The 25,312-nt window shown below is 42.1% G+C and overlaps 1 protein-coding gene across 3 annotated transcripts in view; it reads right to left on the bottom strand.

Annotated features, from left to right (window-relative positions):
- EYA3 (EYA transcriptional coactivator and phosphatase 3) overlaps positions 1–25,312 on the bottom strand; it is a 141,120-nt gene that overhangs the window by 90,954 nt on the left and 24,854 nt on the right. For 2 of the 3 annotated variants that reach the window (XM_024201430.3, XM_024201433.3), the window contains exon 2: positions 185–283. The exons of the other annotated variant lie outside the window; for it this stretch is intronic. In XM_024201430.3, the coding sequence (XP_024057198.1) occupies positions 185–217 (33 nt within the window). In that variant the 5' untranslated portion in view covers positions 218–283. The remainder of the gene's footprint in view (positions 1–184; positions 284–25,312) is intronic. 3 annotated transcript variants of the gene reach the window in all.

Here is a 25,312-nt window from a genome sequence, read left to right as displayed (position 1 = left end):
GTATAACCCCAGTTAGGCTAATGCCCAATATATTTTACCAACAGGAAGAATGATCCCCACATCTAGAAACACACAACAAATGTAAGGCATATTTCCTGTTATCCATTAGAATAATCACAATTGACTTTTTTTAGACTACTGACTTATTTTCCAATAATTTATAAGATTTTACAAATATACTTACAGGTTGTTCTGGTAAGTCTTGTGCCTCTTCCATGAGTATTAATATTTTTAATATGCTTAAATGTTTAGAATGTGTGTCTTCATCTGCAGTCTTCAAAGCCTGTTAAAAAAGGTGTTCATAGCTTTATATACTTTGTGGGGTGCTTATCATTTAGGCTATCAGAGAATATTCATTTCTATATTTTCTGCTCTCAAGCTTTCTAAAGTCATGTTGCCATCTCTAAAATAAGAGACCAAACTCGCATATGGAGGTTTTCTAAAACAAAGATTTACCATTAAGCCCCAAAGACATAAACAATGGTGGGGGGTTTTTAAATGCACGTGGCACATTTCTACTGCATTTCACTTGTAACATACTCACTATAGAAGCCAATATATTAAACATTTCAATCATACACGTGCGCTGTGATTGTAAAAACACTTTAGGATTACCAGAGTTAATTTAAGTGATCAACTCCAGGCTACTATGTCAGTAAACAGAATGATACAATCTAACCTGTTTTAATTTAGAACATTTACATAACTGTCACACAAAAAATCAGGACATGACTCACAACTAAATGTTTCTACAAGCAAGACTGATTATTAGCAATAACTATTTAAATTGCACACTTAAGAATGAGTAGTCTGACCTTTTACTTTGAAAGAAAAAGTTAATTTCAAAGAAAGTAAAGCTTTTAGTACTAAATGCTATCTGTATTAAGTGCCAACTGTAACAAGCAAGAGTCAAGACTCACTGGAATTACCATAGAAAAGTGTAAAAAGCAACAGAGGGTCCTGTGCCACCTTTAAGACTAACAGAATTATTGGGAGCATAAGCTTTCATGGGTAAGAACCTCACTTCTTCAAAAGTGAGCATTCTGAAGGAAACTACTTTCAGAATCGTTTTACTGAATTCCTATAGTCTGCTACTCAAAAAATAAAATAAAAAAAACATTACTTCTGCAGTGTTTTTTTCATTGGCTGGCTTTTTGGCATTTAAAAAAATAAAATCCACTAGACTTATGCCAACAAACAGTACCAACAGGATGCAAAATGTAAGAGGTTGAACAGTGACACCCAACTTTGAATATGAACCATTACAGTTTAAAGTTTAATTTCTCTTCGATTACCTCTTTATCTCCAAACCACTGACTTAAAACCGTCAGCCAAACTCTGTTCATAACACTGAAATCAATGAGTGTTTCAAGAACTGATTTACCTTCAATATGCATTCAATGGAGTAAGACACTTCTCCCATGATGTACACTAAGATATAAACAATTTCATACCCTCCCTATAAATCAGTCTTTCCCACAAAAAGACACAAGAAGCACACAAAAGTAGTACCCAGCCATTTTAAAGCTAGGTTAAAGCAACCACAAAAAGCACTGAAAGAATACATCATAATTTAGGAATACATAAATAACAGCAATGTTCATAATTCATTGACTGTGTTAGACTCTGATCCTGTCACATTGCCATGGGCTTCAATGGAAACAGGACTGGCCCTATATTCATATCATATAGCCACTGTTCTCTCGGCATTTAGATTCTTATATTTTGCCCCTTACACTGTGGTATCTGAGCACCTTCCATATAATGAAATGATCCCAATGAAAAAATAAATAGGTCAAGAGGTATGACCTTACACAATATACTCAAACTGAGCCAAAAAATCCAGTTCAGTTCAAACCAAAACTAATTTTTTAAAATTTTTCTTGGAAAACAAAAAATGAAAAAAATTCACTTTGGGTCAAACAAAACCAGTTTGAGCTGAAATTTCTCAGTTTTCCATTTTGGGGTTGGGGTCGGGAGGGTGTGTGTGCGCGTGCGTTTTATATAAAAAATATATACAAAATGTACTGTGTATAGCACATACCGCACAGCAGATGAAGGAGTGGGTGGTAGACTGAATTTGTAGTTTGTCAGTTTAAATTCATAGCATCATCTTACAAATAAAAAGTTCGTTTCCTTTTTAATTGTAATTTACTCCTTTTAATAAATAAAGACTGGAAAGGAAAATTGTGGAATTTAAAGATTCTTGAAATATTTTCAGAACTACAGAGTAAATTCTTTGAAAGTTTACAGCTGAAACAAAAAGAAGAATATTACTTTACAAATCAGATTTTGATTCAAATCCTATCTGACATTTTGACCTAATGCTTCCATTAAAAAAAATGTTTATTTGGTTTGGTTTTCTACAGAAAGCAAGAGCGAAAACTTTCTTAGTTTTCTGATCTGGATTTTTAATTTTTTTTTTTTTTTTTTCAAATAAATCAAAGGGCAAATTTGTTCTCACAAATGCTGGAATTAGCATTGAACAACTTAATCCAAACTGACATCTAGTTTATAAATAGAGTTACAATTACAATAAGAAGATCCTCCTTTTCAAACAAATAGGACAGCTTGCTACCATGAATGCAGAAAGCTTTTCCAAATCAAACCATTTACTACACCAAAATCAAAATGAAATCAAAACGGAGAAACTTCTTGTCCAAGTGGCAACTGAACTTGAGCCAAGACTGTTTCCCAGAGGAAAGGAGAGTGTGAAACATTTGCTATAATGAATAGCCATTTAAACAGAGGACATCCTATAAAGACCAATCCAAGTTGTAGCTAGGGTTACAGAGAAGCACACAGAACACAACCAACAGAAGAGAAAGCACGCATTACAGGGGTTGGGATAACTGTAGTGCAGTTGGATAGAGGATTAGGAGTTCTCTAAGCAACATAGTTTTGTAGTTTAGAGTGTCTGTTTAATGTTTTATTCACCTTTTGTCAGGACACAAATGGGTGGCATATGCCATATTATTTAGCAAACACACACCTTTGCTGGCAGAAAGTTGGTAAAAAAGTTAGAGAAAATGAATTCTAATTTTCACCATTTTTACTACAAACTAATTTCAAAAGCAGATTTTTTAACTCATGAAAAATTAAGGTAACCATGCTTTGATAACTGTATCTACACCCTTTCCAGTGGACAATCGGTAAAATATTATTGTATTGTTTTTTTAAAAAACCACCCTCAGCATCCCTAGGTCCCCTATATAGTCTGAACTGTTGTACTGTTTCATTTAATCCCCATACTTGGGTCTTCAAAGCTTCCAAATGATGGCTAACCTCATAAAAACATGAAGTCACAGCTCAACAGATTAAGAAATCAGAGTATTTTCAGGAGGAAAGTAACTGGTACCTGTGAATATAAAGCTGTACTGTATACAAAACATGAATAATTCAAAAACCTACAGCAAGCCACTGAATGACAGGAAAAAGAACGTGGAGTACTTGTGGCACCTTAGAGACTAACAAATTTATTTGGGTATAAGCTTTCATGGGCTAAAACCCACTTCATCGGATGCATGCAGTGGAGAATACAGTAGGAAGATATATATACACACACACAGAACATGAAAAAATGGGTTCTTTTTGCTGATACAGACTAACACAGCTACTACTCTGAATGACAGGAGACAGTCTGGAGTTTCAAGATTCTGAACAAGATTTGTGAAACAGTACATTTCTTTTTTTAATTGTGAAAAAAATAATTGTTTTATTAAAGGACACAAGTTCAGTGTTTAACTGCTGAACTGTCTTCAAGAAACAATATTCTACTAAAAATAAATAGCAATTTTCATCAGCTGCAAAATAGAATTACGAAAATATAGTGACACACTGAAATCTGAATCAAATTAATAAAGTTTTAGTGCTTTTTTATTTAAACCGGATTTGTAATTTTATTAATTAATTTAAGCTACTTATTATCATTATGGGCAAGTAGCTGTTTGCTAGAGCCAGTATTATTAAAAAAAAAAAAAAAATCCAAAAAGATAGATTCTTTACACACCATTTTCTTTAGTTTGTTCAATTTACTGAAAAACCATTCTCCTAAACTTCAAAATAAAAGACACAAAAAGCAGAAGCATGGACTATAACATTTCATATATCAATTTCTCTGGCTTCTGTTTCTATAGCAAAATTCTGACACTGTATCTCCATGCCAAACCTGTGTTAAAAGTGCTGGCAAGTAAAAAGAGTCTTGTTGCATTAAATCCTATTTTAAAAATCTTAAACAGGCAAGTTTGGAATGTTAAAACTTAGTAAGGATGGAGATAATTCCCTCAGCAACCCAGACTGATATTAGTAGCAAATAGCAATCTCCTTTTCCAGAACCATAGGCTTTGGCTTTGAGTCTTTAAAATGTCAGCTGGAACTCAGTACATCTCTCAAATTGCAAATGATTAAAGTTAAAGATACTGTGATATGAATACCACCAAATAATTAAAATATCAGTGAAAAGCACTTTAGATACTTTTTTATTATTAAAAAACAGTTACTGCTTTTTTGCTCAAACTGTATTTGCCTGAATGTATACTTTTCAGATTCTACACAATTTTAAATAATGAAATTAAAGTTACTAAATAGAAAACTGTAATGAAATATTTCACTATGATACACTTTGAGGTTTTAAAATGTACAATATTTAACACATTTATTTCAATCCCTTATCCCCCCAAGGACGACTAATATAGTGTTTCTGCATGTGGTAGCAATTAATTCTGGAATGAAGGGGTTAAAATAATGCTAAGGCTCTGAGCTACAATGGAAAAAGAGACATTTCATAATGATCTGCCCCATTTCTCTACCCTATGGGCAGACGGAATTAGACAGGAGACAGCTCTGTTAGGTCACCTAGTCCATCATCCAACCAATGCAGGATTATTCCTTAAAATATACTTCAACACTTCAAAATTTATGGTATTGCAGAGTGCTCAGTATTCAGAAACTGTGCAGTGCCTAGGCACAATGAGATGTGGAAGATCCCTGAGGACACTTTTCTGTATTTAGTGTCTGTATTTTATTTCCTTTAGGGTTTCACTGAATTAAAAAAATACAGCAGAGGGAGACAAGGACAGGAACACTAAATTAGTATTATGTACTGTATTGTTACCAGGTTGTGTTACACTGACATTGTAGAAGATCCAAAAAGCGAGTACTAGTTTTACTACTGTAACAATGATTCTGTGCCATACCGTCACGGTGCATCGATACACTAATGCAGTAGTCATAACATGGAGTTAAAGACTCCATATGGGAACCACAAAACAAAAAAACTGTAGTTATTTAAAATTAAGTCCAATTGTGATCTATAGGCTTGTACACAAAGTTTTAATACACTGTAAAAAAGAAAAGAATTGGAAAGTGACTTATTTATTTATAAAAAGCAACAGAGAGTCCTGTGGCACCTTTAAGACTAACAGATGTATTGGAGCATAAGCTTTCGTGGGTGAATGCCCACTTCGTCGGATTTATTTATTTATAGTTGATATCAAAAGCTGCTTCTGTGAAATAGCTAATTCCCCTTAATTTTTAAGTTACAGAAAACCACACATTTTATGGATACTATACAAACTCCACTGATTTCTTTATGATGCATTGAATCTGTTTTATTACTGTCACTTTTGCTCTGGGTGTTTAATTTCCTTCTCTCCATACGATGATTATTGTACAATACATACAGCACCTACTAGATTAGCATGTCTTCGAGCAGGGATAATATAGCACAGAATCTCAGCAAATTATTCAAGCATTTGTGGCCTTCTGGACCACCTATAATGTCAATAAGAAAAATTCTGTTCACATTCACTTTGTACTATACTCAAAGGATCTATTAGAAACACTATTAATATAAAAATTCAATATTCCCACATGTGCCTTTTTAATACCATAAACCAACAAAGGAAATAAAACACAGAAACTGAATGCAGTGAAGGAACCTTAAGGGGTCTGCCTTTAAAACAATCTAAAGCAAATAAATGTAGAGTGAAGGCTGCTGCTTCCTACAACATAGGCAATACCGGTGTGCAGTGGGCTGTAGATAGTAGGCATAAACAGAAGCTGAAGTTGTTAAAATAAAAATTTTCCATACTAATACAGAGGGACAACATTTCCTATTAAAATACAGGGGGATAAAAATCCATATTTGCCAATCGGAAAAGGGGTCCCTAGGGGAAAAATGCTGTCAAGATGAGAGACTACAAATAAAGTAACCAGTAAAACTTAAAATAAACTGTAAAACACTGAAGACTTTTAAGCCATTTCTTAGCAAACTCTACCTCTAAAGTCCGTTTACGGTATTTGTACACATTATTATACATCTCCTCTTTGCAGAATGAATATGCCCAGTTTTACAGTGACAATGCTGACTACAGAAAAAAACTGTCTAGTGCTATCTATGTTCTAGTTAACAGAACAAAAGTAAATATAATTGAGCTAGACTAGCCTAGTTGGCATTTTGAGATAAGAGACCAACTTCCTCTCTTATCCTAAAGAGAGCTGGACCCTTCAGGACAGGGTTGAGGCAGATTACTTAGCGAGATTGCACTGTTACAGCCTCTCTGTGTCTACACAGTAGTTGGAGGCCCTCGCCCTCCAGGACAGTCAATCCGATACCTTTTGTCAGCAGCAAATTCTGTCAAAAATTGTACTGTCATGATGAGAAAAAAGCTAACAGAAACTATTCAAACAAGGTTCTATGCAAACTGCTTTCAATTTAGTTTGACACTAAAGGGTGGAGTAGGCTAGACCCAAAAATTCACCTCTGGATTGCTGTATTTTTCAATTCACCACTCTCACACTGTAAAGCAAAGGTAAAAGTTTGAATAAGGGTATGTCTACACAGCCAACATTAAAGCGCTGCCGTGGCAGTGCTTTAATGTGGCTGTGTAGTCGTGGCTCCAGCGCTGGGAGAGAAACCACCTCTGCGAGGGGAATAGCTCCCAGAGGTGGGAGCACGGCTCCCAGCACTGTCTGCACTGCCAATTTACAGCGCTGAAACTTGCATCATTTGGGGGTGTTTTTTCACATCCCTGAGTGAGGAAAGTTTCAGCACTGTAAGTGGCAGTGTAGACAAGCCCTAAGAGTCTCAGTCATTGCTTCTATCCCAAGGAGGTAGTTAAATCATTAAATTGTTAGATCCCAGAAGGTCAATGATTGCACTGAATCTATTGTACAAATATCACAAGGAGGTTTACATGTTTCCGCCCCAACATATACTGTACTGTCACTCTTTTGAGGAATCAGGAAGTAGAACCACTTAAATAGGTAAGGAGTTAGAGGATTTCTGTATTTGCATTGTTAATTGCTTTATTAGTCTGAATTTGGAGCCAGAAGATGGCAACTTTTCATTCCCCACACAATGACCTCTGTTCCTCCATGTCAGAATACGAGCAAGCATGCATACAAGCAGAGAGAGAGAGAGAGAGAGAGAGAGAGAGAGGTCTCCTTCCTGATCCAAGAGAGGACTTCCTTATGCCCCGGTCCCTACCCAAAGGCCAGTTCAGATGGGTTCCTCAGGTTTTCCCACTACTTCATTAATCAGCTGGCCAAAATTTTCCCATTTTTCATTCAACTCCCAGCATTCATTTCCGTTAGTGACATCCTATTCCCCACATCCAAGTCCTTTTCTTAAATTAATCAGTGTTCTACCTGGAATCAGCCAGCAAGGGGCCTCAGTTTAGTTCCAAATTTAGACAATTTTCCATTTTGTTTTAAGTTCAGACCTATGTGAAATGAATTAGGGCTTCAGCTGGAATTCTTACTGGTAGAGCTGTCTAGGAGTGAGTAAATCTGAGGACTGAACTTCACTTTTTCTCTCCCTGAAGGGGTCACTGAAGGGCAGAGGGATGGCAGGATGTGCACCTGGGGAAGCTTGTGCCTCCAAAACAATGCAAACAGATAACTAAGTGGACAAAAAGAGGGCTTGATTCTCTAGAATGGTCAATCTGGCAACTTTCAATAAGACAAAATTTACTTTAAAAACATGTTCAGAAGGAAAAGTAGCAGCAGCATTCAGTGACCAATATTAACTCCAGTGATACAGAAAAAAGGCTTTTAATAAAATGTATATGCCACTAAGAGATGAGAGAATTTTAGAATTTTTAAGTAGATAATTCCTCTTTCAAAAGTAAACCCTGAAGTAGGATTGAAGGATCAGATGCCATCTGGATCCAGTGATTTTCAAAAACTAATTTCAAAAATTATATCCAGGATACACATCCAAAATTTGGCTACCTTCAGACCCTCCCACCAGATGTGGAAGAAAGCCCTTCTCCCCCCATCCACCTCCCCACACACATGTATTTGCCTGAATGCACTGGATTTACATTTTAATATCTTTTCCATGTAAGAAGTCATAAAACCCCCTGGAACCAGTACCTTAGTGATTCTCTTTAACAGAAACATCAACAGGTGAGTTAACAGCTCTGTTCCAAATTTGGGATCACAATTCAAGAGATTTCTCCTTTCCCATTTTATCATTTAACCACATTTATACTCCATATTAAATTTTATTAATTCTATATAAAACCTAGAAATTAAATCCTTATAGCCGAGAACTAGAATATTAGGGATTCCACTCTAGAAAAGGTTGTGTTTTTTAATAGATCCATAATTGCACAGGACTCCTTAAGAGTTCTAGAAAAGTCTTTTAATTAAAATTAGTCCTTTTATATTAAAAGAAGCAATCTTTGCCCTTTAAATTAGCATTTTTAGATTTTATCAGAAGATTAACTTTTCTTCACAATAGCTTTTTTGGGGAATTGTGTCGATCTTTTTCTGTTATTAAAACTTCAAAGTTATGGAATCTATGTTTTACTATTTCACATGAAATTTTAGTTCTGTTCTAGTATGATAAAATCATTTTATTCTGAAGGCAGAAAAACACTAAAAGTAAAATGAATCTCTTGGAAAGGCTGGAGTATTCCTGATTGCTTAGGAACATCTATAAAGATTTGTCAATATTCATAAGATCCCGTATGCTGCCAGGTAAATAACCAAAGAAATGCTTATGGCTTTTCAGTACTTTGGAGCAATATAGCCAATATAATATGATTTAGTTGGTGTTGGTCCTGCTTTGAGCAGGGGGTTGGACTAGATGACCTCCTGAGGTCTCTTCCAGCCCTAATCTTCTATGATTCTATGATCCAGGTCAGCTGAGCTGTAGATTTGCTGAGTCACTGATTTTTATTAAGAAACCCCTGAAAGTAAATAATCTAACTTCTCAAAGCATTTAAAATGTAATAGGCTGTAGTTCCCCTTAGGCTTTTTTAAATATAAAAATAATATTTAACATGAATGAAGCATTATTTTAAAATGGTTTATGAAAATAAGTTACAACCTATGAGGAGACATGAATGAGTGAGCAGAGGTTAGTAGCACTACTGGTAAGGGCAATCTTGTTTTCTAATGATTACACATTATGTTAAGAAGGAAAACATTATTTACCTGCAGCATTATGGCACAAACAAGAATAATTAGGATATAGGGTTAACCTAAAAGAGTAATGTGTCAATATGTAAACAGCCTTACAATCAGCAGCAGTTATCACGGAAGCTTTAGTCTTTACATCCTAAACTTTCTGCTAATACTAAAAGCTTCCTACCACCTGAAAAAAATCTGTCTGAGACATCACAAACCCAACAGCCCGCAGCTTTCCTACGAGAAGTGAATTATTTGCCATTCTTCTTACTCCAACTCTTGTGTCTTAAATTTAAGTACATGAGAAATTCCTTAAACATGTAGCCCAGCAATGCAGACTGAGTCAAAGATCATGAAAAATGCTATTTGGCAGCCCCAGACAATTATGAAGGACATGAAACAACCAGATCATAAAGCAGCTCAACAGGCTAACAAAATTTGAGGGCATTAAATTACGTGTTATTTAATGTGCCTTCTTACACTTAAAAAGATGAGGTTTGTGTAAGGGAGAAATATCTCTGATGGGAAAAATAAAACATTGGGAACCCAGCTGGGAGGTAAATTTAACTCTTGTTTATGATTTAGTACAAACTGGAGAACCATAACACGTTAACATTAGTCAAATTAATATATATTTTTAAAATACAAAAAAGAACAAAGACATCAAGGGCAACAGCAGAGCTTTCTTGGGGGCTGTTCCAAGATTGTGGAATGAACTCTCCAAGGAACTAAGGACCATCATAATCCTTATCACCTTCCACTCCAAGAACAAACATGTGACACATGTTAATACAAATTATAAACAGTCACATTGCTTAGTAGTATTACCATAACACCTAGCCCTAGTGGAAGGCATTCAGACACTATGGTGATGAGCATGGTATAATAATCTATATAGAATAGACACCAGGCAGGAAATAAATCAAGGTACAAACAAACCAAAAAGCTGCGTACACCAAGATCTTTTTTTTTTTTTTTTTTTTTAAGTACTGTAGTATAATTGACTAAGTCAGTTCAGGGAAAAACATACACTGAATCTTTCATTTCTTCATGCACAGAACTACTCTGTAACAATGTTCCTGAGCCCCATTCATGAATAAATCCACTCTATTTGCTTTATTAGAAATGTAATTTAAAAATTTCCGCACACAGAGTCCCCCCCGCCCCCCTTAATTCCCTAAGCACTTAGGACAGGGGTCGGCAACCTGCGGCACCAGAGCCCTTTGGCTGCCCCCGTGCAGGCAGCCGTTTTTTGAGGGGGTGCGAAGTGCAGGCTTTGGCTGGGAGGCGCTTACCAGAAGCGGCTCCCAGCCAGGGGCGCAGCAGGGCTCTGGCCCCATGTCGCTCTCGGAAGCAGTGGCTGCTGGCATGTCTCTGTGCACTGCCCCCGTCCTCACAGCTCCCATTGGCCAGTTCCCAGCCAATGGGAGCTGCAGGGGCAGTGCTTGCGGGCACGGGCAGCGCACGGAGACCCGCGCCCCCCCCCCAAGGGGCGCGCAAATACATGCCGCTAGCCAGCCGCTTCCGGGAGTGGCATGGGGCCACCGCATGCAGCCTGCCTGAGCCCTGCTGCACTGCTGGCCGGGAGCTGCCTGTGGTAAGCTCCTCCCGGCCAGAGCCTGCACCTCACATCCCCTCCCGCACCCCAACCCCCTGCCCCAAGTCAGAACCCCTTCCTGTACCCAAACTCCCTCCCAGACCCCGCACCTCCTCCTGCACCCCAATCCCCTGCCCCCTCCTGTTTATATTCAAATTCAAATGGCAGAAGTCGCATTAAAAGTATTGGTGAGTAATAATAACTTTAATATGTTCAATTATTATTAGTTGATAAATTCTAACTCTACAAATAGCTTTGCATGTGATGCGGCTCTCAAAATATTTTGGTCAAAGATAAAAAACAAAAAAATGGCTCTTCTTTGAAAGGCTGCCGACCCCTGACTTAGGATCATGGTGATCCATCCCTCCAGCTGAAGAGAGCTAGCTCTCCACAGCCAGTTAAATACCCCTCCTAGGTTGCACCAAGGGTGTTTGAATAAAACATACAGTTAATGAAGCTGGGGGCTATATTGACTTGCCTGATAGCATTCCCAGACAGGGAATAAAGAACCAAGTTTGAGATGCAAACTCTGATCTCTTTAATTGCTCCTTAAAATAGCAGTCGTGTTATATGAGCCATCTATTTTATTTCGGAAAGGAAAATGATCCAGTGTGCCAAAGTCCAGGCTAAAAACCCTATGGGGCTAAAATGGAATTATGGATTACAAATATTAAAGCATTTAGTTTGCACACTTGTGTAAAAATGTAAAGAAAGAACTAAATCCTTTGTAGCATTTTTACTAGAAGAAAACTATTTAAATCATAGAATCATAAAACTGGAAGGGACCTCGGGATGTCATCTAGTCCAGTCCGGTGCACAAATGCCAGGGTTCAAAACCTTACTGCTAGTTAACATATCCATCATGTCCCAAGAATTAACTTCAGATGAAATATACTGTAGTAGAGGTCTGACTGCAGGACAAGAATTCCTGATTATTAACCCTGTCTGACACTACCTACCTCTGTTAGCAAGTCATTTAACCTCTCTAACTCAACTCAGTCTGTTACACAGGTACAATATATAGCTGCCTCACAAGGATGTTGTGAAAAGCAAAGTAATTTGAAGATGAAGTTCATTGTACCTATAATAAACTAGTCACATTGTTAAAAGATGCAACATAGGTTGGATATTTTTGGCAGATAGTTTAGTGCAAAGAGAAATTAAGATTATAGAAGATAAGTAAATGTAAGCAAAAACCAATCACTTTATTTGGAAACCTTAAAGAGCAGTTTGACATGTGGACACATTACCGGATAGCATAACATCAACAAATGGTTTCATCAGGTGGACAAATTGAATCACAAGATCAGTATTTAAAAGTGATCATTTTAAAATTCCAATTAACTTATCACAACAAATGCTTTTCAGTGTACACTTAGCTGGAACAAAGAATATATTGGTCATTTTTGTTGTTTTTATTTCTCTAAACACTCACACAGTGCTCTAATGTTTGGATTGCAAACACAGCTGGGGAATTTTAAATGGAAAAACTTGTTTTCCCTGGAATTTCAAAAAACATAGTATGTGAAAGCAAATCAATTTTCATCTTATTTATGCAAAATATTTTTTTCTTTAAACAAAACCTTACATTTTGAGCCTAAAACATCCCAAATGTCCCTTCAAACTAATCTAGAGAGAACAGAATTAGATCACAAACATAAAATTATCTACCCTTACAACATTTTCATTTTTAGCTACCTGATAGAACCCTCTTGGTCACAGAAACATAACATTATAAGCGACAGCGAGATTATTTCCTGTTTTGGTAACAACTGAATTTACACCTTGATCAAACACGTAGTTTCTACATTCACAATCGAGTTACAACTGTGCTGAATAAATCAGATGTCCAGAGTATAATTGTTGTTTTCAGTCAACATGCAATGATGGGGTCCCTAAACACTGCTCTGTGAAACTAAATTATGCGCATGTGCTATACACATATCTATCTACTCATGCAAGCAAGCCATGTCTCTGTGGCTGGTATGTACTTTTATACATACACAGAAAATCTGTACACTTGCTAGGATTGCATCTTCTGAGGGAAAATCTATCCTAAATAAAGTTTACAATACTCTTTTAAATGCATTTTAAAAAACCACCACCACCCTCTACAGGCCACTGCTAAACTTTTCTTGTAGCTAACCTTTGCAGACTGCACTGCATGTTAAAACACAATAGGTAAATAGTTTTCCAGAAAAAAGCCTTTTCAGAGCTCTAGCAGGTCAGCTCACACAGCCACAGCATATTAATCACTAAGAGTGACCTGTATTTATTTACCTTAGGCTGCCCTCAATTTTATTTTCAATAAGAAGCAATAAATATTTTGCAAACGCATGTCTTGACTTCATATGTTGACTATTAAAGGGCTGCCAGGATCCAGCACATTTGAAGATTAATCTCTAAATAGATCTTTCATCATTTCCCCAAATCTGTTTAAGTGCTCAGCCATAAGCCACAACCATATTTAAAACATAGTAACTATGGCAAACAGTGATTTCTCATTATTATTTTGCTTTAGGAGTGGCCATGATACTTATCATGGTGCAAGCAGTTCTAGGACATCTAGCAATTTGCATCTTAGCAACCATAGATTGCCATAGTAACCCACTCAAAAATTTAAAGAAGGAATGAATTCTTGGGTAGTTTAGTATTTTTACTAAAAGAAAATTGTTTCAACATCAAATTTCAAAGCTTTACTGCCAGTTAACACATCCATCATGTTCCCAAAATTTACTTCAGAAGAAAGATACTATGGAAGTAGTGGTCTGATCACAGGACTAGAGGGCAGGACCTCATTAGTTCTAGTGCCATCTGACACTGTTATCTCCCTCTGTTAGCAAGTCGCTTAACCTCTCTACCTCACTAACTAACTCAATCTGTTAAACAGGTGTAATATTTAGCCACCTCACAAGGATGTTGCAGAAAGCATAGCCATTTGAAAATTAAGCGCAAGTTATGTGTAAGTATAATTACACAAAAAAGTCTTTAAAAGAACATTAGTAAGGTTGCAAAGCTAAGCACTCCATAGTTAGGAATTCCAGAATTAAGGTTGTCTATGCATATACATAATGATACAGTCTTTACATTATGTGATTACATATTGTTTTTTCCATAGTTGCCCTTCCCTCCTTCAGTGCACAGGATTGAGGGTGCTCAGTGAATGAATCAGTGTTGTGTTGGGAAGGAGACTGTTGGACCCTGGCCTCATTTGTTGCAGAAGCTGGAAGGAGTGTGTGACGGTCTATACTGTTATGTTCACCACTTTTACAAGACTATGTTAAATTTTGTACAAAGTATGCCTTGTGAGGTATCACTTGAAAAGTCATAATCTGCTAAATATCATTATCCTGTTGGACTATGTATAGCAACACTATATGTGCAGTTATGAGACTCTACTATATGATTGTTACTGAAATATGCTGTAATTCTGGGTAACACTCACAAACCAGTTTTTCAGTGACAAAGTTACACTGGCCCCAGGCAGGTGTTAAAGAGCTTAAGCTGCCATTCTGCAGCAGGGGAAGGTATAAACAAGAAATTTTCATTTAATCATGTGGACAGTCCAGAGACTGCTTGTCGCCTGCACCCCAGCTGTAGGTAATCCTCAAAGAGGGGAGGGTGGCATAAGAATGAGAGACAGTGGACTCGAATTTACCTCTCTCACCTCTGCTCATAGAATATCAGGGTTAGAAGGGACCTCAGGAGGTCATCTAGTCCAACCCCCTGCTCAAAACAGGACCAATCCCCAGATTCCTAAATGGCCCCCTCAAAGATTGAACTCACAACCCTGGGTTTACCAGGCCAATACTCAAACCACTGAGCTATCCCTCCCCCTGTCATGACATCAACTCCTCTCAAAAAACTGAACCCAGGCTGATAGGAAACCGAACCTGTGAAATTTTCTGCAGAATATGGTAAGACAAAACCTTTTGCTTTTAAGTTCACTTAGCTTGTTACATTAGGTATTAGCTTGCGTTTTACCCTTTTATTTTCTTTTGTAACCAATCTTGACTTGTAATCACTTAAATCTATCTTTCTGTAGTAAATAAGTTAAAACAATAAGATACATTTAGCCACTGTGTTTGGATTACAGTGTGTGGGAAACTCCAGTTGGGATAACAAGGCTGGTGCATTATTATTTTCCTTTGATGAAATGACAGGCTTTATGAGCGTCAACTGTTCAGAAGGATACTGAGCAGTACAAGACGCACATTTCTGGGTAATTTCACAGAGTGTAGTGAACTAGGAGGTCTAATAATCATAGAATCATAGAATATCAGGGGTGGAAGGGACCTCAGGAGGTCATCTAGTCCAACCCCCTGCTCAAAGCAGGATCAATCCCCAACTAAATCATCCCAGCCAGGGCTTTGTCAAGCCGGGCCTTAAAAACCTCCAAGGAAGGAGACTCCACCACCTCCATAGATAACGCATTCCAATGCTTCACCACCCTCCTAGTGAAATAGTGTTTCCTAATATCCAACCTAGACCTCCCCCACTGCAACTTGAGACCATTGCTCCTTGTTCTGTCATCTGCCACCATTGAGAACAGCCGAGTTCCATCCTCTTTGGAACCCCCCTTCAGGTAGTTGAAGGCTGCTATCAAATCCCCCCTCATTCTTCTCTTCTGCAGACTAAACAATCCCAGTTCCCTCAGCCTCTCCTCATAAGTCATGCGCTCCAGACCCCTAATCATTTTTGTTGCCCTCCGCTGGACTCTTTCCAATTTTTCCACATCCTTCTTGTAGTGTGGGGCCCAAAACTGGACACAGTACTCCAGATGAGGCCTCACCAATGTCGAATAAAGGGGAACGATCACGTCCCTCGATCTGCTGGCAATGCCCCTACTTATACAGCCCAAAATGCCATTAGCCTTCTTAGCAACAAGGGCACACTGTTAACTCATATCCAGCTTCTCGTCCACTGTAACCCCTAGGTCCTTTTCTGCAGAACTGCTGCCTAGCCATTCGGTCCCTAGTCTGTAGCAGTACATGGGATTCTTCCATCCTAAGTGCAGGACTCTGCACTTGTCCTTATTGAACCTCATCAGATTTCTTTTGGCCCAATCCTCTAATTTGTCTAGGTCCCTCTGGACCCTATCCCTACCCTCCAGTGTATCTACCACTCCTCCCAGTTTACTGTCATCTGCAAACTTGCTGAGGGTGCAGTCCACACCATCCTCCAGATCATTAATGAAGATATTGAACAAAACCAGCCCCAGGACCAACCCTTGGGGCACTCCGCTTGATACTGGCTGCCAACTTGACATGGAGCCATTGATCACTACCCATTGAGCCCGATGATCTAGCCAGCTTTCTATCCACCTTATAGTCCATTCATCCAGCCATACTTCTTTAACTTGCCGGCAAGAATACTACGGGAGACCAAATCAAAAGCTTTGCTAAAGTCAAGGAATAACACATCCATTGCTTTCCCCTCATCCACAGAACCAGTTATCTCGTCATAGAAGGCAATTAGGTTAGTCAGGCATTACTTGCCCTTGGTGAATCCATGCTGACTGTTCCTGATCACTTTCCTCTCCTCTAAGTGCTTCAGAATTGATTCCTTGAGGACCTGCTCCATGATTCAGGTGATGCTGACTGGCCTGTAGTTCCCCGGATCCTTCTTCCCTTTTTTAAAGATGGGCACTACATTAGCCTTTTTCCAATCATCCGGGACCTCCCCCGATCTCCACAGGTTTTCAAAGATAATAGCCAATGGCTCTGCAATCACATCCGCCAACTCCTTTAGCACCCTCGGATGCAGCGCATCCGGCCCCATGGACTTGTGCTCGTCCAGCTTTTCTAAATAGTCCTGAACCACTTCTTTCTCCACAGAGGGCTGGTCACCTCCTCCCCATGCTGTGCTGCACAGTACAGTAGTCTGGGAGCTGACCTTGTTCGTGAAGACAGAGGCAAAAAAAAGCATTGAGTACATTAGCTTTTTCCACATCCTCTGTCACTAGGTTGCCTCCCTCATTCAGTAAGGGGCCCATACTTTCCTTGACTTTCTTCTTGTTGCTAACATACCTGAAGAAACCCTTCTTCTTACTCTTAACATCTCTTGCTAGCTGCAACTCCAAGTGTGATTTGGCCTTCCTGATTTCACTCCTGCATGCCTGAGCAATATTTTTATACTCCTCCCTGGCCATTTGTCCAAGCTTCCACTTCTTGTAAGCTTCTTTTTTGTGTTTAAGATCAGCAAGGATTTCACCGTTAAGCCTATCTGGTCGCCTGCCATATTTACTATTCTTTCTACACATCGGGATGGTTTGTTCCTGCAACCTCAATAAGGATTCTTTCAAATAAAGCCAGCTCTCCTGGACTCCTTTCCCCCTCATGTTATTTTCCCAGGGATCCTGCCCATCAGTTCCCTGAGGGAGTCAAAGTCTGCTTTTCTGAAGTCCAGGGTCCGTATTCTGCTGCTCTCCTTTCTTCCTTGTGTAACTTTGTCACCCTGATACTCTATGATTCTATGGTCACTGCCTCCCAGGTTCCCATCCACTTTTGCTTCCCCTACTAATTCTTCCCGGTTTGTGAGCAGCAGGTCAAGAAGAGCTCTGCCCCTAGTTGGTTCCTCCAGCACTTGCACCAGGAAATTGTCCCCTACACTTTCCAAAAACTTCCTGGATTGTCTGTGCATTGCTGTATTGCTCTTCCAGCAGATATCAGGGTGATTGAAGTCCCCCATGAGAACCAGGGCCTGGGATCTAGTAACTTCTGTTATTTGCCGGAAGAAAGCCTCGTCCACCTCATACCCCTGGTCTGGTGGTCTATAGCAGACTCCCACCACGACATCACCCTTGTTGCTCACACTTCTAACTTAATCCAGAAACTCTCAGGTTTTTCTGCAGTTTCATATTGGAACTCTGAGCAGTCATACTGCTCTCTTACATACAATGCAACTCCCCCACCTTTTCTGCCCTGCCTGTCCTTCCTGAACAGTTTATATCCATCCATGACAGTACTCCAGTCTTGTGAGTTATCCCACCAAGTCTCTGTTATTCCAATCACATCATAATTCCTTGACTGTGCCAGGACTTCCAGGTCTCCCTGCTTGTTTCCCAGGCTTCTTGAATTTGTGTATAGGCACTTAAGATAACTTGCTGATTGTCCTGCTCTCTCAGTATGAGGCAGGAATCCTCCCCTCTTGCGCTCTCCTGCTCGAGCTTCCTCCCGGCAGTTGAATGCTGTCCTAGAGATTTGGATTCTGTACTCTGCCTCATCATTCCCGTATGATGCTGTACAAGCCGCATAAGCCAAACTTTTCACAGCTGGCCATTAATTTTATGTTCCTCATTTTCTGGGTGCCTGACTTGAGACGGTTGGTCTGCTTTGCAGACACGCTGAACACTCACAGCTGCAACTGAATTCAACGGGAGCTATGATTTGAACATACAAAGTGCTATATAATCAAGGTTAGAAGAAAATCATGTGCTCCAATTTTATTGCAGAAACCACACTTTTAACACACACCACAACATTCTATAGCTACTGTAAATTTGAATGGCATTGTGACCCTATCTGCCAGTTTGCCACACCACTCACTCACAAGGTCACAACACTGTTCACTCAAATTTAAACCAGCTTCCCCTTCCACCACGATAGAAGGGCAGCCAGGCCAAATTTGAGTGAGTGGTATTGTGACCTGGTGCACTCAAATTTGGCCTCACACCAATTTTAACCAACTATGACCACAACTTTTGAAACAAACAAATCATAACTTTCTTATAGCTTTAGATATCATGTTAAATATTCTGAAAAATCAGGCCCTAGGTTTCTCAAATTGGGTTCCAAATATTATTGGATACTTTCAAGCATAACCTCTCTGTGCCTCAGGTGCCCATCTATAAAATAGGGATTATAGCACCCGATGATGGGGGCCACTCAACTCTCGTAAGCACTTCCTGTTGGCCAGGTGCGAACCTGCACTCACTTTCTCTTTTCGCAGTACCCCTTGTTGGCTGTTGCCCTCATCAGGCGGGTCTTCACTGCTCAGCCCTCCGACTAGGTCACACAGTTAATATGCATGAATGAACAAACCCCTTCCAGGGTAACAAAGTCCAACAAATGATTGGTCCTCTCTAGGGTCTTCAGGCCCATCTCTGGGCCTGTTTAAACTCTAGCCCCCTTCTCAGGCTCCAAAATGAAACGTATCCCCTTCTCGGGGCTTTGGCCACTCTGCTGGTGGAGGAGTGGGGGGGGGGGGACGGGACCCAGGCCTGCCCACTACTCTGTGTCCCAACCCAGGGACCCCCTACAAGTAGCAGCCACATGCTGCTTTCTTTACTAGTTGCTATTGCTGCATTCCCTGGGCTTCTTCCCACTCTGTTCCATCACCTTCTTGAGCTCTCCATCTGTTCCCTGTTTAAGCAGGGTCTCTCCCAGGCCTCCTTGCCCAGAGAGTTTCTCAATCTCTGTCCTGATTTCTCAGAGTCTTCTCTCAGACCTCTTTGCCTGGAGAGCTTGTAACAGTCTCTGCCACCTTTTAGTCAGGATTCTCTCTCCCAGGCCTCTGCACCTGGAGCACTTCACTGTCCTATCCCTGCTTGAGCAGGGTTTCTCCCCAGTCTCTTTACCTGTGGAGTCTCACAGCCTTCCACTCCTTCCTCACCCTTCTGGTCTCAGCTAGCAACTGACCTGCTCAGGCCCTGCAGCTCCTTTTAACTGAGACGGCTGGACTCTGATTGGCTGCTTCCCGTAACCTTTCTAGGTAGGCCTGGAGGACACACCTTCACTGCTCCTTTCTGGGTCGGGCTGGGGTGTGGTAGGATCATGAGGCCTCCAGCAGGGGGCCTCAAAGGGCCCAGCACAGCCCATCACACACCCCCTCACCTCAGGGGCATTCTGAAAATAAATTCATTAATATTTGTGAAGCACTCATATTGTAATGATGAGCACCAGTGAAAAGCCTGTGAGGAAATTAATAATTCTGCCTTGAGAGCAGGGTTTGAATAGTATGCAGTAAATAAGGCCTGCGGCCGCACATTAAACAATAAGGAGAAAACAAAATCTTGAATAGCTGCTCATTCAGTGAACCCTGTCCATCCCGTGCACTGAAAGAGGCAGGGATCCTGAGGAAAAAAAATGGTATGTTACTATGTAATTGAAGACTGTACCATGCACAAGAGGGCTGAATTAAGGTTGCACAGGTAACTTTAATTCTAGTAACTTTGGAGTGCTTGACTTTGCAATCTTAACAGTGTTCTTTTAATGTAATTTTGTGTGTGTGATCTTCTAGGTTTTTAAAAAAGCAAAATGAAAAAAAATAGAAATTCCATCACGCAGCATCATACTGACTGCCCACATGATTAATCGAAAGGGTTGGAACCTTTAGATCCACCTCACAGACCTCTGTCACTTGAGCTAATGGAGTAAATGATAGTAAGAGTAAGTTGCTATCCTCTGGGTACACCAGCACTAGTGAGGGCTGGGACGCTTTGCCAATGGGTTTCACAGATATTTGCTGACAGCAGAGGAATGGTGAGACTCAGGGATCTTGGGTTCCATCCCAGGCTCTGGAGGGGACTGTGTTTAGTGGGCACAAGTACTTTTTCTTATAAAATGTATTTGGTTCATCTTTCACATGTATTTCAGCACTTGAACAATATAAGTCTCCATGTGCCCGTATGACAATGACACCAACAAACAATATAAGTTTAAGAAATGAGTATTACAACTCTAACGTCTACTGTAAATTAATACTATGGGGGTGATGATTAACCTGGGAGGAGGAAAAAAAGCCTTCACTGGGATTTAAACAATCTTGAAGACTTACTACAACTGCTAACTCCAGCTGATTTAATAGTTTTATTATTAGTTCTTTATTTTCTGAGCTTATATTGCTCTCTCATACCTTCTATTGGTCACATCATTTTAGAACAAAAATTTGCCAAAAAGATCTGCAGACAGAGAGCTCCAGCGTGCCTGCTGAGGCTCACTGCTGTTGTTTGAAAAAGCAGAACAAAATTAACATAACTTTTATCAGTTTCATTGATGCTGTTCAGGAGCCTGTGAGGAGGATTTAAACCCAAGTATCATGTCAGTTTATGCCTCTACTACTTCACAAAGCTATGAACTGCAGTGGAAACAGGACCTGAAGCTATTCACAAGGTAAGACCACCATCTCTCTCTCTCACACACACACACACACACACACACACACACCACTGACCCCCAAGAGGGATCTCTCTCCCCCTATTCAGGACCCACAACACTGGGAAAAGCATATAGTAGGAAACTCTAGAGGATGGAGAATAATCAGAAAACTCCTCCCTACCAGCACCTGGGGAAGGGGAGTAGTTGCAGATTTATTAGACACCATTGAGCCAGACTAATGCAAAAAGGTAGAGACTCCAGTCAGGGTCTAGCAACAGCACCCTGACACAATCCTGAACTCCCTCATCCTTCTCAGCCACTACTGGCAGGTGAACCCAAGCTTCTCACCAGGACCTTACCTATTGAGGCCCCCCCCCCATATCTTTTGTATCTTCCCCTCAGGCAAGCAGATGTGATAAATTTTTCAAGTCCTGCCTAAAGGGGCTTCCGGGTTCACTGGGAGAATAAACTTAAAACTCCTATTTTTCTCCATCCCTCTCTCCACAGCTAGCCCAGCTGCCTTTCTGGCAGGCATTGGGATCTTTTCAAGTATTAATCATAGTTAGGCTTGGAAGGATTAGATTTTTTTCAACAAATGTCAATAAAAGTTGATTTCACCAGACACACAAACCGATTAAAAAGCTATTTCCATTGATAATAATGGAAGCTTACAGATAGGCAAAGAAAGAAAAATACTGCTTGAGAATTTATTAGAGTAATTTAAGGCTATTTACTTCGTATACTTCAACATGCAATATTGACAAATTAGGCTTTAATGGTTAAAAAGCTTTAACTTTTTGAATTTCAACCATCTACTGTCATTAAAAAATTGTCTGATCCCCTCCATGATTTCCCACAATTGAAAATTTGAATAAAAAATAAAAATAAAATGCTTAAAAATGAACGTATTTATTGTCCATTGAAATTATAAAAAAGTAAAAATTGAATTCTGCCAAGCCTAACCATAGTTAGCATAAAGTTGTTATTGCTGACAGTCTCAGATGTAACCCAGAGACTTTTCTGAAGTCCAGAGCAGGTTAGTACTACTTTACCCAAACAGAAATAGAAGTATATGGTTCCTTTATTGAGAGTGCATCAAGTTCACTTACTCTCCTGGCTAAGGTAATCAGTATCAAAAAGGTTACCTTGAGGCATAAAATAATGGCAAGGCATCTACAAGGATTCAAGAGGTTTAGTGAGGGCTTGCAGCTATGGTAACCAGATTTTCACAGTGAAAAACAGACACCTATTTCTCCTCTCTCTCTTTCCCCTTGTCCTTCAATCTACTCCCGCCATTTCTTTTTCCTTGTCCTTCAATTCTATTACTTATTTTAATTATTTAAGTGCCATCTGGTTACTTTATAAAACAAACAGTTTTTCATCAAGAACCATTTTAAAAAGCTTACACCACACTCAGTCCATTCAATCACTGCATGAACAATAGATTAACCCCCTAGATAATAAACACCTTCCACAATTCATTTAGTTCACATAAATGCCTCTTCTCCAAATGCCAGAGCAGATGAAGATGGATTTCACGGAACTTCGTTTGGCCACACATCTGCTCTCAGCCCTTGGCACTCTATTCCTCCTCCCTTCTCCTGCACCCCACAGACAGATTCCCATTTGTCCCCCCAGACCTGACACCCACAATCCCTTCCCCCCAAGAGCCGAGCCACAGGACACCTCCTGCCCCAAACACCAGCCTCCCTTACCCCCCGCCACAGAGCCCAGCTGCGGGGCACCCCCAGACACCAGCCAACACTCCCGACACAGCCCAGCCACAGGGCAGCCCATCAGACACCAACCCCCACTCCCTACAGAAACCAGTTGCAGGGAAGCCCCCCAGACACCAGCCTCCCCCGAGCCCAGCCGCGGGGCAGCCACCAGACACTAACCCCCCCTCCCCACACAACCCAGCTGCAGGGCAGCCCCCTGACACCAGGCGCCCCTCCCCAGAGACCCCAGCCGCAGGGCAGCCCCCAGACACAAGCCCCACCCCCAGACCCTAGCGCGGGGCAGCCCCAGACCCTAGCGCGGGGCAGCCCCAGACCCTAGCGCGGGGCAGCCCCAGACACCAGCGCCCCTTGCCCCCACTGCCCAGCCACAGGGCAGTCCCCAGACACCAGCCGCCTCCCCCCGCCCCAACAGAGCCCAGCCACAGGGCAGCCACCAGACACTAGCGCCCCGCCCCCCCCACACACACACAGCCCAGCCACAGGGCAGCACCTGGCCCAGAGGCCAGCACCCCCAGAGCCCAGCCACGGGGCAGCCCCCAGACATCAGCCTCCCCTCCCCACAGAGTCCAGCTGTGAGCAGCCCCTGGTTACCAGTCCCCACTCCACAAAGAGCCCAGCCATGGGGCAGCTCCCAGACATGACACCCCCCCACACACACAGAGCCCAGATGCAGGGCACCCCCAAACACCAGCCCACCCCTCCGCCCCGAGAGCCCAGCCGTGGGGCAGCCCCCAGACACCAGTCCCCCCGTGCCCCCAGATCCGAGCCGAGAGCAGTGCCCTGACACCAGCTCCCCCACCCCCCGAGCCCAGCTGCGGGACAGCCCCCTGACACCAGCCCCCCCTCCACACAGAGCCGAGCCATGGGGCAGCCACCTGACACTAGATCCCCCCCTCCCTGCAGACCCCAGCTGCGGGGTACCCCCCTGACACCAGTCCCCCCTCCACAAAGAGCCCAGCCATGGGGCAGCCCCCAGACAAGCCCCACCCCCGCCCTGAGAGCCCAGCTGCAGGCCAGCCCCCAGCCCCCCCATGCCCCCAGAGCCCAGCCGCGGGGCAGTGCCCTGACACTAGCCCCCACCCCCACCGCACAGAGCCCAGCTGCAGGACAGCCCCCTGACACCAGCGCTCCCCCACCCCAGAGCCCAGCCACGTGGAAGCCGCCTAACACCAGGCCCCCTCCACACAGAGTCCATCCAAGGGGTAACCCCCTGACACCAGCCCCCCCTCCCAACAGAGCCAAGCTGCGGGGCAGCCCCGAGACACCAGTCCCCGCCTCCACAAAGAGACAAGCCATGGGGCAGCCCCCAGACAAGCCCCACCCCCGCCTCGAGAGCCCAGCTGCAGGGCAGCCCCCTGACACGAGCTCCTCCCCAGAGCCCAGCCACAGGGCAGCCCCTTGCCACCAGCCCCCCCCTCCCCCACACAGAGCCCAACTGCAAGGCAACCGCCAGACACTAGCTGCCCTCCCTACCCCCACAGAGCCCAGCCACGGGGCAGCCCCCTGACACCAGACCCTCTCCACACAGAGCCCATCCAAGCGGTAACCCCCTGACACCAGCCCCCCCTCCCGACAGAGCCGAGCTGCAGGGCAGCCCCGAGACACCAGTCCCCCCCTCCACAAAGAGACCAGCCATGGGGCAGCCCCAGACATAACCCCCCCAAGAGCCCAGCCCCTTCCTCATCTTTTGCAGGAGCTGGCTGGGTCTCTGACCCTCTCCCCTCTCAAGAGAATGGGGATCAAACAGCATGCAACCTCCAGCCACGCAAGGCTGGGCGCTCCGCTCATTGTGAACTGGGCTCTGCAGAGTCCAGAGGCCCCTAGTGCGGCCAGAAATTCTGCGGGGGAAACAGGGAATTCTGCAAAACTCTGCATTCTGCGGTAGCACAGAATTCCCCCAGTAGTAACTTCAGAATTGCAGCGGCCTGGGTTGGGTCAGCTGCTGCCTTCAGATGGCAGCAGTGAAGATGATAGGCCCCGAGGCTCACCACTAACCACGGTCAGTGAGTCTCCAAATCCAAGTTAATCTGAGTCTATGTGCAGGGAAGAGAAATAGCCAAAGTATTTATGCAAGTGTGTGGGGGGACTTACTGAGAGGACAGCAGTAAATGAAGTAGAGTGGAGAGGAGTTCAGTTGTAGTCACGTGACAGGTAAGGCATGGGCTAGTCCCTGACTATGCCTCAGCCGGACTGCCAATTTTACTGACATAGCTGGCCAGCGTGCAGGGTTTACAAAGTCGGACAAAATACTATTTTTGTAAAGCTGATGGGGGCAATATGACAGGCCCGGAAAGCCCCACTTCCAGAACTAATCATAGAATCATAGAATGTCAGGGTTGGAAGGGACCTCAGGAGGTCATCTAGTCCAACCCCCTGCTCAAAGCAGGACCAATCCCCACCAACTAAGTTTGTGTCCCAATGGGTTTTTTTGACCTAACATTTTTTCCAAGCTACAACTT

Source organism: Terrapene carolina, unplaced genomic scaffold (genome assembly GCF_002925995.2).
Source record: "Terrapene carolina triunguis isolate 2854851 unplaced genomic scaffold, T_m_triunguis-2.0 Scaffold236, whole genome shotgun sequence".
Taxonomy (NCBI): domain Eukaryota; kingdom Metazoa; phylum Chordata; order Testudines; family Emydidae; genus Terrapene; species Terrapene triunguis.
Note: the sequence above shows the minus strand (reverse complement) of the source record. Positions and strands in the feature narration are given on the sequence as shown.